General features: G+C 38.0%; 1 protein-coding gene across 1 annotated transcript in view; it reads left to right on the plus strand.

Annotated features, from left to right (window-relative positions):
• Window positions 1–17443, plus strand: part of morn3 (MORN repeat containing 3) — a 41718-nt gene extending 24275 nt beyond the window's left edge. Inside the window, exons 4-5 of the mRNA XM_068005813.1 lie at window positions 1468–1652; window positions 13810–17443. Coding sequence (XP_067861914.1) covers window positions 1468–1652; window positions 13810–13887 — 263 coding nt within the window. The 3' untranslated portion in view covers window positions 13888–17443. The remainder of the gene's footprint in view (window positions 1–1467; window positions 1653–13809) is intronic.
• The last annotated feature ends 970 nt before the right edge of the window (window positions 17444–18413 follow it).

Below are 18413 nucleotides of genomic sequence, written 5' to 3' on the forward strand. Positions count from 1 at the left end.
AGAGGCAGAGCAAAAAAAAATACTATGTAAGTAACTCACAAAAGGTTTTGTGGAGGAAAGAACAAACTAAGTTGCATGTATCTTAAGCAAGGTTTGTGAAGTGACTGGTAAAGAGTATTACAGATAGTATATCCATGGGCCTTCCAGTATCACGAAGATGTGTAATACTTTCACCATGCGTCTGTCATGTGATATAATGCTTGAGTAAATTTGCTGTATTCACCAAGTCCACCTACTTCCACCCCCATAACATCGCCCGTTTCTGCCTCGCCTCAGCTGATCTGCTGCTGAAACCCTCATCCAGGCCTTTGTTATCGCTAGACTCAAATATTCCAATGCTCTCCCGGCCGGTCTCCCATCTTGCACCCTCTGTAAACTTGAGCTCATCCAAACTCTGCAGTCCATATCCTAACTTGCACCAAGTCCCGTTCACCCATTACTCTGATGCTCGCTGACCTACATTGACTCTCGGTCCGGCAATGCCGCAATTTAAAAATTCTCATCCTTGTTTTCAAATCCCTTCCTGGCCTCACCCCTCCCTAACTCTGTAACCTCCTTCAGTCCTACAACCCTCCGAGATCTCTCCGCTCCTTCAATTCTTGCCTCTTGCGCATCCCCGATTTTCATTGCTCCACCATTGGCGGCCATGCTTTCATCTGCCTAGGCCCTAAGCTCTGGAATTCCCTCCCTAAACCTCTCCTCCTCTACCTCTCTCTCCCCCTTTAAGACACTCCTTAAAACCTACCTTTTTGACCAAGCTTTTGGTCACCTATCCTAATGTCTCCTTATGTGGCTCGGTGTCAAATTTTGTTTGATAATGCTCCCGTGAAGCGCCTTGGGACATTTTACCACGGTAAAGGCGCTATATAAATGCAAGTCGTTGTGTTACAGCATTAGACAAATTGTTGGTACTCTTCAGTTGCAGTAAGTCAGTGGTAAACATCAGAAACCATATTCCAAGTCTTGAATTATCTATGAGTAATGCTAGAGAAAATGTACCAGTTTGCTTTATTTGTGGTTTGCTAATTAAAAAATCTAGATTGAGTTTACTGTTATTTGTACCAACTATTAAAGCTCCCTAAGCGTGATGACAGTGTACTTATGCTATATAGGATTACAATCCGATTGAATAGAGCTCCTGCTTTGAATTCCAACATAAATGTATTTATACAGTTGGGTCCTGTTGTACAATCAATCAACTTTGGCAAAAAAATCTCCATATGCCCACCTTGGATAGAACAAGTCTGATGATACTATAACTGGTTATGCAAGCATCAAAATTAACAATTTGTCTATGTCACCAATATTTCAAGACATTTGCTTATATCAAGATTGTAGAATTCAGATGTACTGAAGAATACCAGTCAGATACAAGTTGTTGGTTATTTATCTTACAGTTGTTGAACCAGTTACCTGTTATTGTAAATATTTTTGATTTTTACATTTAATAGTCCTGTATTTATTCAGCCAATGAAAATCGCTATGAAGGTTTCTGGAAAAATGGAAAGAAACATGGACCAGGAAAATTTTTCTTCTTTGAGAAAGGCCAGTTGTATGATGGTGTGTGGGTAGATGATATTCCGAAGTGTGGAAGCATGATTGACTTTGGTCGAGAAGATGCTGTTGATCCTACTCTCTATCCAATACCACAGGTACTTAACTTTACTGCTGCTTTATTAGTCAGTCCTTTATGCCTGTTTTGCATGATTTATTTTCATGTTTAGAACAAGTCTGGAATGAAAAAAGACTATTCAGTGCATTGAATCTGTTCTGTCCAACAGACCATGTTCAATTTATACCATTGTGGACGTGCTGCAACTTACTAATCTTTTAAGGGAAGGAGGTGATTAACCACATATTAAAAAACATGTGCACAAGTCTATCTCTTTATAATATTTTTGTATTATGTCATCTGTTCGACCGTGGTGTCATATTTCTTTCTCATTTGCTAAATGTGTGTGGTCTCTATGTTCGTCCCCAACACATTACAACAAAGAAAAATTCTCCAAGATAGAAATGCCATAATTGTCAATCCAACTCACTATATAACCCTGAAAGTTAAATCTATCGCTCAAATGCAGTAAAAAAAATCATAAACTGATCCATTCCACCTTCCAGGTGCCCTAGGAACTTCCTCTTTTCTCCTCCATACAGGGTCTGCAACACCTTAATGGAGTTGACACCAGGTAGACTCTTTCCTCTGCTAGCATCAGACTGCCCACACCTCTGTACTCCATGGCCCGCCTGGCTGAGACCCAAAGACTTGGGGACCACGGTGAAAAGTGCATGTGCAGCAGACCAAAGACATGCATGTAACTTTATTCCCCCGCACCCCCCACCCACTCCAAGAAGGTCTAATTCTGGCAAACAGTGATAAAAAAGCATTTTTGTCAATGGTGCATTATTTATTGGATTCTTTCTTGCTGGCCACAGCACGCTTGGGTGAAAATTGGTTACTGATAGTTGTTTCTTTAGAGTGCAAAGAATATACGTGTGAATCAACTGTTACCATTGCCTCCGTTAGGGTTCCATCTAACAGGTCATACAAAATATTTGGAATTGATCAATGGGTCATGCTGGTCCATTCGATTGCAGGCATCCTGTTTACAGTACACATTTTGCAGCTGTATTTGTGTGGGCAAATACTATTTTGAATCTTGTGAACAGCAGAGCACTTTATGTCGTTAAGCCAAGTACAATTTGTAATTTTTCTTATTCTGGGATAACTTCAAAGAAATTTGGAGCTACATCTTGGCTGCATTGCAACCAGACAGCAGTCAGCCAGTCTGCAACCAACAAAGCTGAGGGGCAAGTCAGAAACTTGGTGGTACCATACAGCCCAGAAATAAAGGAACCTAGTTTTAAGGATCAGCTTTATGCTGAGAATTCATGCAGGGGAGGCACCTTTGTTGTTTTTGATTCCAAGGAGATTAGTAAAGTTTGTAACTACTGTATAAATATAATATTTGTACTGAGTACTGTTCACTTGCTAGTATAACGTGCAATGAATTTGTCTAGTGGTTTGTAGCCTGAACCACGGTTCGATAGTGTATATTCTTCCATCCACCAAGCTGAGGAGATCGCATGGTGGCATATGATATATTCCGGTAAGGTGACAAGGGTTCTCTGTTCGACTCCTGTGTCTTAGTACGTTTACCTAGATATTGGGCCGATAAAGGTACACTCTGGCCTGTAGGAGACACAGGTCCACCTTTGAATGGTCAGTGACACTGAACCCAAGGAAATATCTAGCATTAAAAAGTCAAAAACATAATACATGTATGAACATCTATTACATTTTTAAAGGATACACAATTTTGCATGTCCTTCAAGCACCCTACATCTGGAAGTGTTTCCATCAAATTCTGTTAATGGTTTTACTACCCAAGGGCCTGTTATGGTAATTGTGCCTGTTACTGTTGTGATATTATTTGGATTGCTTATTTAGATAAATGGGCTACAAAATGATTTCTGACTGTCAAAGAACTTGTGCTCCTTCTTGGTGCACAAAATTTAAATTATTCTATCCTTCCCTCAAATATCTTTTAAATTCCATGAGTTATCTGCTAATGCTCTTGTTTATTTGAGGATTGTATTGTGTTACCATTATTGTATATAGCATGTATCAGTAGTGTTGAATTGCACGAGCATTGTTTTGTGAGTACCTCCCATGTAAGACCCATTCTGTCACCTTGTGTAACAATATTGTCAGCCATCAGCTCTTTATTCCAAAAATTCATTGATCACATACAGCATCAACCTAAATGAACCTTCCCCAAGCAAGCCTATGAAATTACCCCTGAAATCAAAATTAATTCTTCCTGTCGGTTCTCGCTGCTGTCAACCCATCAGTTACATTATTTGTACTTGACCAGATGGATTTGCAAGCATATATTGTAACTGTCAGAAAATTCTATTCCAAAATACAAAGGCTGCCTTCAGAATGCTGGTGACTAGGTTGAGAATATTTACCATGATCTTACAATAGTATCTGTAGGATAGAACTCTGCCATACACAGTCAGCTGTGGTTTCACTGCAGCTGATATAAAACTGATACTCAATCACTGGTAGTGAATTAATCAGCTTATGAATCTTAACGGTCAGAACTAATTTCAAAATTTAAATATGTAATCTAACTGATTCTTGAAAATAACCATGTTCCTGTTGGATGCATCTGGATTACATCTGTTCCACTATATTTCTACAATTACTTAAGATTTAGATTACAGGAACGATTTAACCATTTTGATAAAAGGTAGGCAACTGCCAATAGTTTAGAAAAAATGAATATATTTTCACCAACTACGCTTCTTCCTGGTGCAGTAACATTTCCTGGAGCACACTGCCTTGGATGACAGAGGCCCTCTGGTACTTTTTTAAGGAATAATATCAGGGGCCATCATAGATGACTCTGATCGCATCTTCATCCAGTGTCCACAGATCAAGGCAACCAGGAGTGGTAACCCTGGCAGTTCCCCCTTCCCCAGTCTAAGGATACTAAGGCCTGATATCGCACTGTCAACTTGGCTGAGGTCAAATAAATAAACGCAGACCAGGGATTAAACCTGAAACCATCATGGTCTTCATGGCCCAGTAAAACATTCTAACTAACTATCTTCAGCTGCTTCATCAATGACCTTCCCACCATCATAATGTCAGAAATGGGGCTGTTTGCTGATGATTGCACGGTGTTCAGTTCCATTTGCAATTCCTCAGATAATGAAGCAATCTATGCCTGCGTCCGGCAAGACCTGAATGACATCCAACATCTTGGGTTGATAAGTGGCAAGTAACAATCGCACCACACAAATGCCATCTCCAACAAGAGAGCCTAATCACCCTCCCTTGACATTCAAAGACATTACCATCGCTGAGTCTCCCACCATCAACATCCTGGGGTCACCATTGACCGGAAACTCAAGTACACCAGTCACACAAATGCCGTGACCACTAAAACAGATCAGAGGCTGGATATTCTGCATATACATGATGACTCACCTCCTGACTCCCAAAGCCTCTCCACCACCTACAAGTCAGGAGTGTGATGGAATACTTGTACTTGCCTGGATGAGTGCAGTTCTAACAATACTCATGAAGCTTGACACCATCCAGGTGAAAGCACTCCACTTGACCGGAGATTCATTCACTAGCCTAAACATTCACCCTCTCCACCGAACCGCGGCTGTAGTGTGTACTATCTACAGGATGCACTGCAGCAACTCACCAAGGCTTCTTCGACATCACCTCCTAAACTCGCAACCTCCATCACCTAAAGGGACAAGAGCAGCAGGTGCATGGGAACACCATCACCTCCATATTCCCTTCCAAGTGACACTCCATCCTGACTTGGACATATATCAATGTTCCTTCATCGTCACTGGGTCACAATCCTGGAACTCCTTACCTGATGGGAGCCCCTTCACCACATGGACAGCAGCAGTTCAAGAAGGTGGTCCACCATCACCGTTTCAAGGGCATCTAGGGATGGTCAGTAAATGCCAGTCTTGCCAGCAATGCCAATATCCCGAGAATGAATAATTTTTTAAAAATTTAAATAAACCATAATCTATTCTTGCAGACATTTGATAACTATGGGCCTTTAAATTAACAAGTTTCATTTAACACTCAACATGGGAATCATGGTTTTATAGTCTTACAAACACTGAAGATTTCTTTGAATTTTTTCAGCACCTGTTATTGATCCACAGGCTGATTTCAAGTTAGTTCTGCCTTTACACATCGTGTACAGTATGGATACGTATCCCTCTCATACTAGTCTGGATCTGAGCTGCTGCACGCCAACAGTATAGAATCTCTGATGCAATTTAAAAATAATCAATTGTTTAATCAGCATCTTTATTGTAAACTACTGTGATGTCATCACAGGTCATTGTGATCCACAATTCCAGTTCCATAACAATGCTAAATTATAATAACCAATTATAAATGGTCCCTTTTCTTCTCTTCTTTAATCTTATTTTCCCCTATGCTGCACATCATCACCTAATTAAGAGGTGAGATGGGCAATTTGTTCCTAGGCCTTTGCTGGTGTCTCTAGGGTCAGCCCCAGTAAAATTCATGAGAATCGCACAGACAAATTCACCTTAAAAAAATTGCTTGTCCCTCCACCTTCCCCCCCCTCTCCCCCAACCCCACGGCGGATGAGAGTTTGTGGTTACCAGGGATCAATAATACAATAATAGAAGAGATTTTTCAGGCAACAGTGCTTAAAAAATGCTGTTGTTCAAAAGTGCATAGAATGATCACAATGATGATTGACAAATGAGATTGCTAGAAAGCCACAGAACAGCCACATGAATATTATTGGCTAATGAGATTGCTCAAAAGTGATACTCAGCAACAATGGATAGATTTGAAAGCAAAATTTGAGAAACATTTGTGATCACAGAATTTTTTAAAATTTGAAACATTTTCAAAATAATAAAAACTGTAACTGTGTAAGTTCAGGCATAAAACTATTAGTACAGTCCTCTAAATGATAAGTTTTATCCTTCACCAGACTAATAACCTGCTCTGTTCTCAACCTTTCAATACCAGATTGATCCATAATGATCACCACACTCTGGTTGTGATACTTAATTATTTATGTATTCTTACTATAAACTAATAATTCTGGTTTAAAGATCAGAGAATAAAAGCTGAACATTCAATTCAGAAACATGATTGAAGACCCCTTCCCTAACTCTGCTCCATTGCCCTCCTACTCCATGGCCCTCCTAATTTTAATGCTTGTTCCCCTAGCCTGTACAGTGTGAGCCTCATACTTGGGGTGTGCAGTTTTTACCAGATTTTGTTTGATTTTTACTTTCATTTAACAAAACATAAATGAAAACACAGTTAAAGCACTGAATTTGATGCAAACAAAAAATTAGTAAGCATAAACCTGGAAACACCAAAAAAAGAACATCAATAAACCTAAAGATAGCAGGTCACATCCAGAAAATCAACAGCATTTTTATGCAAACAAACATGGAGCAAAATTTTAATTTTCAGATCAACAAAGATCTCTCTGTCACAACTTTCGTTGTTTGTGTTTCTCTCTCCCTCATTCATACATAATGTATATTTTATCAGAATTACAATGGTCATTGCTCCTCGGAAATTTCTTCTTGTACTTTCTAAGCTTGAAATCCATTGTCGTGCACATGCTTGCTGCTCCTTGCATCATCAATGTGTTGAAATTAAGTCTTACTGCATCATCTCCTTTGTCAAACCATTCTTTTCCATGACCTCAAAACTATGGAACTCCTTAATTTGCTTAGCCTTCCCTTTCTTTCTATGATCACCAGATTGCTTTTTTTTTCAATCATATCAGCAACATAACCACTTTCTTCCTACATGTTCAACTTAGGTATCCTGAACTATAGGCCTTGGCACTTCAAATACATTTCTCAATTTTAAAAAAAGTGTTTCCAATTCATGTAACACCACAATAAATTGGTGGTCTTGTTTAGTATTACGTGAGCTCCAGTGCAAGATAAGAAGCTGTTACAGTGCCCCATAAACTACACTCCATAATTATCCCATGATGCACATCAATTGCCCAATATACTAACTTTTTGAGTTGAGTCTGCCAAATATTTTTACTTGACATAGCCTGATGATACTGGCAGAAAGTCTTAGAAACCCTGGCTTCTTTCAAGATTTGGATCATAATAATCAACGTACATATGCTGCATAACCTACAAGAGTTGCACATATGTATTTGTGGTGCAGTTGGTAATAATGCCACTGTTTTTTTGCACTATAAAGATGAAGAGTACTCCCCATTATACTGGCCTGCAAGACATTTTTCTTTGCTATACACTCGTGTACTGTGAAATGTTAACCAATCCTTTAAGTTGTCAGGTAATTTGTCAAATATTGTTGCTCTCTCAAGTTAAATTCCATTGGATAATGTTTTGAAATAACTTGTAGAACTGGTTTCTGTAATGTCTTTAAAGATTTCTAGGTGCAACCAAAACATTGTCCGCAAATACCTCTGGAGAGAATATTTCCTAAAAATTATTTGAAACAGACTCATCATATGAAACTACAACAAACCAAAAAGTTGTTACCAGCATAATAATCCTGTTTGGACATGTCTACTGCATTCGCAGCAGTCATAATGATGGTATTATGTATTTGCGTGTGAGTGCATGCAGAGTGACTTTGAACATATGTTAGATGATGGCTTTTTCATTGATGGAGGAGCCTAACACTGGAGCTGACTCCATATAATACCTGAAATTTAGAGGTGCTTAGAATCATCACCAGATGTAAATATTTAATTTTCCAATGTTATATCAAATACATAAACACATCAATGGTGGATAATAATTCATTTGAATGGTGCCATTAAATGTAATCATTGCCTTTTCTTGCCTTTATATGGTACAAAGTGAAAGTTTGCAGAAAATAAGATGAGGCAACATAGTAATAAATAAAGATTAATAATTGGTTGTTGGATCAAAAATGTGTTACTCTTTGGTATAAAGCCAATAACTGATGAATACCAAATGTTTCCTTCAGTTAACACTTTGAAATCCTTCGTGTTTCCTGTTTAAGCTACTAGAATTAGGCTTCTCAAAACTCACAACATTTGTGATATTAGAACTCTTCCAATATTATCATCTTTGTGCATTAAATTTTCAGTTTCTAAAATTGCTTTAATAACTTTTTTAGGGAATTAATTAGCTTTTTCATCTGGGAGCTTTTGTGGGATCTGCTAAGCAACATCTATAGCAATGGGATATATTTTCTTTTGTAAAAGTTGAAGAATTTTTTTTTTAAATAGAATAATAAAATAATTTTTCTCTACCTGCAGGGGAAATTCATGCCAATGGCTGTATTTGTGAACTTCCAAATTTTCTTCCATGTATTTGAAATACATGCAATTGTATAATACCTATCACATCATCAAAATATGTCAAAGTGCTTCATATAATGAATTAATTTTGCTGTTGTTATGTCAGCAAACGTGACAGGCATTTCTGCCAGCGATATTCCACAAGTAGCATTGAGAAGAATAACCAGTTAATCCAGGCTATCCAGCCCTTTTTTCTGTACATCAGTCACATTAAAACAATCACAATACAAATGCTGAATACAAGAAATGTTAAAAGTTATAAAATTCAACTAAAGTAGTGTGATTTTCTTCTTCAATTTTGCAACATTTTCGCTGTTGTGAAACCATTGCTATTAACTGACCATATCTGCTAAATTATTAAATAATTTTGTGTAATATACACTTCCCACTTTAGTTACAGATTTACAGTGAAAATTTATTCTGTGCAGTTAAAACAATCTGATACATTAATACCAATACTGTGCGAATACTGTCATCAAATTTTAGACACAGTACTCCTTTGTTATCTACTTGATGGGGACTAACACAAACACCATTAGCCCAATGTTCCCAGAAAGCAAACAAAATTTCTTTAGAAAAAGGGTGATCAACCAATGGAACAGACTGCTGGTACAGTTGGTTCAATAAGAAACTATAAGGGGTTTCAAAAAGGAAATAGACAAGAACCTGGTATCTGAAAGTTATTACATTTTATAAATGATAGAGATACCATTAGAGGGAAGAAAGGAGATAATTAGATGAGTAGGCCAGATTGACCACTTTTCTTCTCTTGCCTACAAGACATTGCTATTCTACTATGTCCTTTTGGAATCTATACCTAGATACTACTCTCATGATCCATATTCAGGGATTAGCAAATTTGGGAGGGAGTTTAGTGTGAGCCTAACTTTGCGTGGCCCAGGCCATAAATTGGGATCACCTATGGATTTGCAACAGCCTGCCAAGATATCTATGCAGTTAGAAATGATTTGATGTTACCAAGTTTAATAATTGCAATTATTCTGGAGAACCTCAGCTTGGAGGGTGGGGAGTATCTTTGCTAAAGAGACTAAACTGGCTCTCTGATTACAAGTTTGAGATTAAATATTTGTTCTCCAGGCAGATAAACATTTAGTTCCCTACTGTGATGGAAAATTGCACAGTCCCTACTCCTATAAACCACTGCTTTAAGATATACATTTCTTCTGATTTCTTTATCATCCTTGGCTCCTCTTTCTTCTATATAGTATTGTTCGCTTTTATATTTGAAAGGCTTTTGCCTCTGATACTTGTCTTTCTTTGCAGTGATACAAGTGGTGAAATTTCTCTCAACGTCGAATGGAACATAGGATATTACAGGACCAGAAAAGACTCTGCAGTCCATCTGACCTGTACCAAAATCACCTGTACCTGTACCTTACAATCGCTCACTCCCTCATATATCTCTCCAATTTTCAGAAAGCACACATTTCAAACCAGTGATTTTGATAATGGGTCATTAATTATGAAGAAAAATGGGCAACTTCCAGTTTCTTGACAAATTTTTGGCACAAAATGTAATCTTCCTTTAATCATTTCTTTTTGTATATTGATGCATCAATTATTTTTTGTATCATGCTGTCCTGTGGTGACATCATCTAAAGATATGGGGTCAGATTCCACATGTATGCTTATGACATCTAGCTTCACCTCTCTCAACCCCTCCACTGCCTCTGTGTTGTCAGACAGCTTGTCCACATCCAACCCTGAGCCTTGGAAGAGAAGTGGCAGTGAATTAAACACTAAATCAAAAGCAAAATACCGTGGATTCTGGAAATCTGAAATAAAAACAGAAAATGCTGGAGTAGGTCAGCAAGTCAGGCAGCATCTGTGGTGAAACACTGTTTGCAGTCTTGGTGTCCCATTTGACCCCAGCTGACCTCCCGACCCCATATCTTCTCCATTACAAAGACCGCCTATTTCCACCTCTGCAACATTGCCTGTCTCAGCTGATCTGCTGCTGAAACCCTTGATCATGCTTTTACCTCTAGACTCAACTATTCCAATGCTCTCCTGGCCAGCCTCCCATCTTCCATCCTCCATAAACCAACTCATTGAAAACTCTGCTGCCTGTATCCTATCCCGCACAAAGTGCTGCTTAATCATTACCCATGTGCTTGCTGAGCTACATTGAGTCCCAGTCCCCTAAGCCCTCCAATTAAAAATTCTCATCCTCATGTTTAAATTCCTTCATGGACTCACCCCTCCCTATCTCCGTAACCTCCTCCAGGTCTACAGCCCTCCAAGAACTCTGCGTTCCTTCGACTCTGGCCTCTTATGCATCCCCCCTCCCTTCACCCCACCATTGGCAGTCGTAGCTTCAGCTGTCAGGCCCCACGCTCTGGAATTCCCTCCCTAAACCTCTCCGCCTTTCCACCTTGCTCTCCTCCTTTAAGAAGAAGGAAAGATAAAGAAAGCCTGCATTTATTTAGTGCCTTTCATGACCTCAGGACCTCCCAAAGCTCTTTACAGCCAATGAAGTCCACAAACAGCAATGAGATATTGACCAGGTAATCTTTTTTAGTGATGTTGGTTGAGGAATCAATATTGGCCAGGACACTGGGGAAAACTCCCCTGCTCTTCTTTGAATAATGCCATGGGATCTGAGAGGGCAGATGGGCCATGGTTAAACTGTCATCCGATAGACGGCACCCTTCTCAGTGCAGCGCTCCCTCAGTATTGCACCGAAGTGTCAGCCTAGATTATGTGTTCAAGTCTCTGGAGTGGGACGTACCCATGACCTTCTGACTGAGAGGTGAGTGCTACCACTGAGCCAAGGTGACACTTGTCACCTTTAAGACAATCTTAAAAACCCACCTCTTTGATCAAGCTTTTGGCCACCTCTCCTAATATCTCAATTTTTGGCTTTGCATTCATTTTTGTCTGATTACACCTCTATGAAGCATCTTGAGACGTTTTTCTATGTTAAAGGCGGTGTATATATATGCAAGTTGTGTATGTGTTTGAAAATCAGATTTTTTCCTTTCTAGTTTTCTCTATAAACTTGCAGAATGGATGTGTAATTGACAAATGAATTTCAATATAGATAAGTGTGAGGTATTACATTTTGGTAGGAAGAATAAGGGGATCACATACTGCTTGGATAACAAGAGACTAAATGGGGTGGAGAAACAGAGGGATCTGGGGGTACAGATACATAACTCACTAAAAGTAGTGACGCAGGTTAATAAGGCCATAAAAAAGCAAACCAAACACTGGGGTTCATATCTAGAGGGATAGAATTGAAAAGCAGAGTAGTTATGTTAAACTTGAATAGAACCTTGGTTAGACCACACTTGGAGTACTGTGAACAGTTCTGGTCTCCATATTATGAAAAGGATATAGAGGCACTGGAGAAGGTGCAAAAAAGATTTACTAGGATGATACCAGAACTGAAAGGTTATATCTATCAGGAAAGATTGAACAGGCTGGGGTTCTTTTCTCTAGAAAAGGGAAGACTGAGGGGTGACCTCCTAGAGGTCTTTAAGATTATGAAAGGGTTTGAAAGGGTAGAAGTGGAGAGGACGTTTCCACTTGCGGGGGAGACCAGAACTAGGGGCCATAAATATAAGATAGTCACTGATAAATCCAATAGGGAATTCAGGAGAAACTTGAAGGAAACCACGAAGAGTAGTTGAGGCGACTAGCATAGATGCATTTAATGGGAAGCTAGATAAACACATGAGGGAGTCAGGAAAAGAAGGATATGCTGATAGGGTTAGATGAAGTAGGAAGGGAGGAGGCTCATGTGGAGCATAAACACCGGCATGGACCTGTTGGGCTGAATGGTCTGTTTCTGTGCTGTACGTTCTATGTAATTCTATGTAATTCTCCTGTGCTTTCCTGAAGGTGCCGATTATTACTGGGGTGTGGTTCTATGGGTGCTAGCATTGGGCAGCTAATCATTCTTCATGTGTGAGCCAAGAAACTGTCAGCATGTTGTTTGACTGTGCATAGCATTACAGCTGTGCTGATATGACATGAATACATGCACACTTTCCAGCAAGCATGGGAATTCTGCTAACTTTTTTCCCCACCGCTAGCGAGCCCAGAGGCACAAAGGCCAATCAACTGCTGGCCTGACTGAGATCAGCTAACTCAGCAAAAATTATGCAATAACTTGTTATCGTCTGCTCTGTATGACTTAGTGGTATTCTGGGATGGTTTTGGGATTTTTATTTTGTTTACTACTGTTTTTCTGAGTGTTCTTGCTCAAATCTTTAACACTGCAAATTACTAAGGGCATGTCCTAGAACAAGACCTTAAGGGAAGAATTGCTTAACCACCCAGGGCTTAAAATACTTAAAATCTATTGTCCTCATTGATTTCCCCCCGAGATAAAGACAATCCTTGTTTATATGTGCAGACTGATTATCTTTGAAACCATGAGGAAACCATACTGATTTATGGTAGGTAATCTAGTGTTTTACAAGTGTCAGCTACCACCATGTTTTCATGGATCGTAACAGGAATTATCATGGTAGTTTAGTTAAATGAGGTTGTGCAAATAGTAAGTGAATAACTAAGTATAATTGTGTGACACACTATGTCATTGAGCTGCAAAAATTGATTTCAAACCTATACTTTTTTTTGGCTCTCTAGGTTGGTGTCATTGGTTGGGCTTTACCATGATTCTTTATTTTCTTATGTATTCATGTCTAAATATTGTAAGTTCAGTTTAACAGACCCTTTACATTGTACAAAAGCTGCAGAATTCCACAACTTTTTGTAAAATATGATATTTAGTATGTGAAATGTTTGAACCAGATGAATTTAGTTTAAAAGCCATTCAGTATTTGTGATCATCTTAATGTTACCTAAGGATGAATGAATAATAATTTTTAAAAGCATAGTTTTTTTGGTACAAAAGATGTGGAAACTGCTGCAATATGAATTTAAGAGCTTTATTTTGTTTCTTCAGATTAAGCTAAGAAATCCCACTGATGTTTTGGAGAAATCCAGATCAATGTTTCTGGATGACGACGATGAGGATATCTAACAATTCGACGTTTCATCTCTTCCATGAGTTCAAGATGGCAAAATTCAACCTACGTGATATTCCTGGAGTATAATTGTCCTTTTCAGGGTGGCACATATAATCAATCTATTATGTACACTAGTTTTAAATTTCCATTTGGTACTCAACTACACTTTCACGTATCAACAATACATCTGCAAATTTGCTAAGACTTTCTTAAAACAATTCTAACAGAACATTTCTTATAAAGCATTCATTCTGGGCCATAGAATAATCTGCAGCATGTAAACTGAATATCTGATGGGTAACCACTCATCTGTAAGTAGTAGGTAAGGGTAGGTGCTTTTGTGAGGACTCTCCATTGCAACATTGTGCTGGTGATCTGCTTTTTCATTTTCTCCCAAGGTCCTGGAGCCTACCCTACTTTGCAAGTTTTTTATGCTTCCATTTCTACCTGTCTTATCCTCCACCTCCTTCAGCTGTTCATACGTTCTCTCTGCTTCATAAATATCTTGAACTTCTTTGATTTCTCTCATTATGCTTCCTATTGTCTTATGCCATTTAAGCATTTTACAGGTACTGTAATTCTATTTGTGTGTGTGTGTGTGTGTGTGTGTGTTTGTTTCGCAGCCTCTTCCCTTCTGTTTTTGAAATGCTGTTCATCTGTAATGTCCTCTAGTTATAATGAGGGGTTCATACCCAAAATGTTAACTTATCTGTTCTTTCCAGATGCTAAGTGACCTGGATGTCTCCAGCATTTTCTGTTTTTGTTTTAGATTTCCAGCTTCTGCAGTTTTTTTGCTTTGCATTACCAAGTGTCTATCTATTGTTTTACCATTATATTCAGCAAGTTATTCTGACTTAAATAGATTCTTAATAATAGGATATTTTCATCATTGAAATAGATCAAAATCTAAAGCTATTGCAACCTATTTTCTAGGGGCAGCTATATACAGTTGAATTGCTACATAATTTCTAAATATTATAAACAGGAATAAAAATCACCTAGGGGTCCTGCTTGCTATCTAGAGACTCTATTGGAAAGTAAGTGTGAAGATATCAACAGAGGACCAAAGTGCTCGTAACTGTTGTGTCTTTACAGTCAAATAGCGTGGTGATACTGAAGTGTATGGAATCACACATGAAGAATGGACACAGTGAAGTACCAGAGAGCTGCCAGTACTTACAGGATCATACTCCAGCATGAGAAACCACTTTAGGGAAGGAGAAAAATTTGAGAAAAAGGGCACATTCCAGACTCTGATATGATGTAGAAGGTTATTTAACTTATACAGCTGGAGGTTTGGAGCGATTGCATTAAATTGGACACAGTGCTGACAGGCAAATCCAGTGTGTGTGGATGATTTTAAATTAGCCAAACCTTAACAGTGGTCTGTGGGCGAGTTTCCATTTGCTAGGGTCTCAGCAGCACTGTTTCAGGTTCCAAAAAGGTCTCGTCAATGGAAGGTTGGGAACAGCCAATTTATGTAGATTATTCCTGCAGTGGTAATTAAAGTAGCCATCACTGTGAATTAGATAAAAGACTGAAGGGTAAATGTACACCCTTTAGTGAAGTTATGTCCCTATTTTAGTAGTAGAGAATTTATTAGATGATTCTCGCTGAATCTTTGCATAAAGCTTGATGATACAAGCTGAACATTAGTTTCTCTTTTAAATGTTAAAACCAGCCACACAATGCTCTTTAAGCACAAGCTAAAATGCACACACATGTATGCCAAGCTTTATATAAATAGCATTCCTATTAATTTTTTGTAGTAATGTTATGATTTGGCCTTCAAATTTATACTGATCTACAAATCACTGGGATGGTGAAAAAAAAAACATGTATAGAGATCCCCATACACAAAAATCATGAAAATAACACTTTTTGCTGCTGTTTTACACAATTGCGTTGCAACAGATTTTTGCATCAATTCACTACTTGATGTCAGATTTATTAAACAGGGAGCCATTTGTATATACGTACAGAAATAAGTTAATTTTTTGTCCATATTAAGGAAATGTTAGCATGCTAGATTTTACCAACTATTGTAAAACAATAATTGTCTGCTTAAATACACCTTGTAGGACACAAGAGGAAAGGAACTTTCTATTTGCAGGAAAGTGGATTGATGTAATTTATAAATTCTTGGAGACCAACCAAAAACACAGAATTTTGTTCTCATTCATTATTTCATTATCAAAGACATTTTGTATTGAAGCATTTGCTAAGTGACTTTGTCTAATGGAGAAGACTGATCAAAAAATACTGGGTAAATGCATTATTTGGAGATGCAGGAAAACACCACAATTTCTTCAAGTATATTGGTTTACTGTATCTCAAACAAAACATGTCAAATGCCCATTTAAGCTTATTATAGAAGGATAAGTTCTGTAAATGCCAATAGAGTACTTTTTGGACAGCAGTAGTTAGAACTATTGGAATAAATCAGATGTTTGCGTTTTGATTCAACTACCAATGAATGCAGGATTTTATTTTTAAAACAAAAATTGAAGTTATGTTGCCATTACAGAACATTTGCATAATGTAAAGCTGAATGTTTGTTATAAACAGTTAAGCTGGCAGACTTCAAAAAAAGTTAAAATGTACATTTGGAATAGCCTGTCAGTGCCATGTCCAGTGAACCAGGAATAGTTTTTAAAAGAGCTAGATTGCAAAATATCAATAGCAGACAAGATTTCTGCAACATGAATAACTAGGAAACTCAAAACAAAAAAGGGAAGAGGTATAGGATGCTAAAAGAATTACAATAATTTGGATATCATACAACTAGTGGATCTCCTGTCACGTTGCTGATAGGAAGTCAGAGGAACTCCGTTCTAGCTGGAAAAATTAGAAGTAATTAAAAGTTTGGAGATGGTAGGAAGTCAGAGCAACACCAAGCCTGAAGCCAAACTTTCAGGTGGATTTTGGCAACACAAGCCCAATTTTTGGCTACATTTCAGGTAGGTATGGCAAGCCCAGGGCATGATTTTAGGGCATGTGTCAGGTGGGGAGTGCACTGTTTAAAAAGAAAACTTTTGCAAATTGGAAAATATAACTTTTGTGCCAAATACATCTTACTTGAAAATCAGGAAAAAAAACAAAATTCCAATGATCAAATATTTACAGGAATCCCATACAATGGCAATTTTCATTGTAATTGTTGACATGGAAAACACTATAGGAAGTAATATGTTTTGTGGACAGGAAGTACACGCTATCTGCATTAAAAACTTTGTATATGACATCAGTTTTATTAAAAGTGAACTAAGCTTTGAAATCTAAAGTATGAACTATAGGTGAAGATAGTTTTTTTTAAAAAAGGGTGTTTTTCAGCTGTTTTAGAAAGTAATAACAATTATATATTTATTTTAGTGAACTTCAAAGCAAGTCCTGGTTTTGAATAGTGGTTTTCAGATGTATAAACTAATTTTTAACATATATGGTATGTTTTTGCTCTCAGTTTTCTTCCTTCTAATTATCATCAAGAAGAATGTAGAATAAGGCCTGGGCAACTAGTGATGTTCAGCAATACATTTAAAAGTTTTAAAAACAAAAATCCCATTATTGTAATGGTCTGTTAAGTTTGTTAATATTCTTCATTAAAGCAAACTTAAATTGTGAACATGCTTAGATTTCAACAATTTGAACACACGATGAATACTTTTTCAAATATTCAGATAGCCTACAGTGCTACTGTGTGTCTACATCTCAGGAGGGGTCAGATAATTGTCCTGTTTATCTTGGTTGCTCTGTAATGGAGTCTTAAAATTTTCTCATCTGTAGTTTAGACATGCTATTACTGGGTAAATGTTCTAAAAAATTTTGCTTTGTGGACATCACAACCACTCACAATTACTGAGCGGGATAAAGTGTTTTATCTTCATGTCAGCATACAACTTCTGCTGCAGGGAAAAAATCTGATGCCACTTCAAAGAGGGTGCATAAGAAAGTAGTCACAAGTCACAAAAAGAATATCCAGGCTAAGTTATTCTGGACATTGATTTGTGAAATAATTTCTCTCCTTCTCATTCCCCTTCCTGCCTCATCAGCAGCCTTTAATTAGTTAGACATTAAGCATAACATTATACTACAAAATTTAGGTCAGTGCAAAGTGGTTTCTGATGCACATCAAAAGAGTGGTACGACTCAGGAATTGTGTCCCAGTCTGACTCCAAGTGTTGAAACCAGGAGATACGAGAGCACCTCTCCTCCTCGTCTCACACCACTTTGTTTTTCACTGGATGTAGTATAACTCTTGCCATTACAAAGTTGTGGTTTAAAAGTTCCTTTAGACATGCTGGACAAAATTAGGCTCCTAAAATTATAACTCTGCACATGTCCACACAGGGCACCTTTGTCACTGAGCTCAGTGTGACTTGGAGTGAGGTGTAGTGAGCAGTATAACTCAGGTCTATTGGCTGTACATTGCATGATACAGATAGGCATCTGCAGTATAATGACAGCAAAAGACAACAGCAAAAGGGTAGAATATACACAGCCAGTCCATTGAAGTCAGTGAACTCTTGTTAGTACCATGCCA

Source organism: Heptranchias perlo, chromosome 25 (genome assembly GCF_035084215.1).
Source record: "Heptranchias perlo isolate sHepPer1 chromosome 25, sHepPer1.hap1, whole genome shotgun sequence".
Classification (NCBI taxonomy): domain Eukaryota; kingdom Metazoa; phylum Chordata; class Chondrichthyes; order Hexanchiformes; family Hexanchidae; genus Heptranchias; species Heptranchias perlo.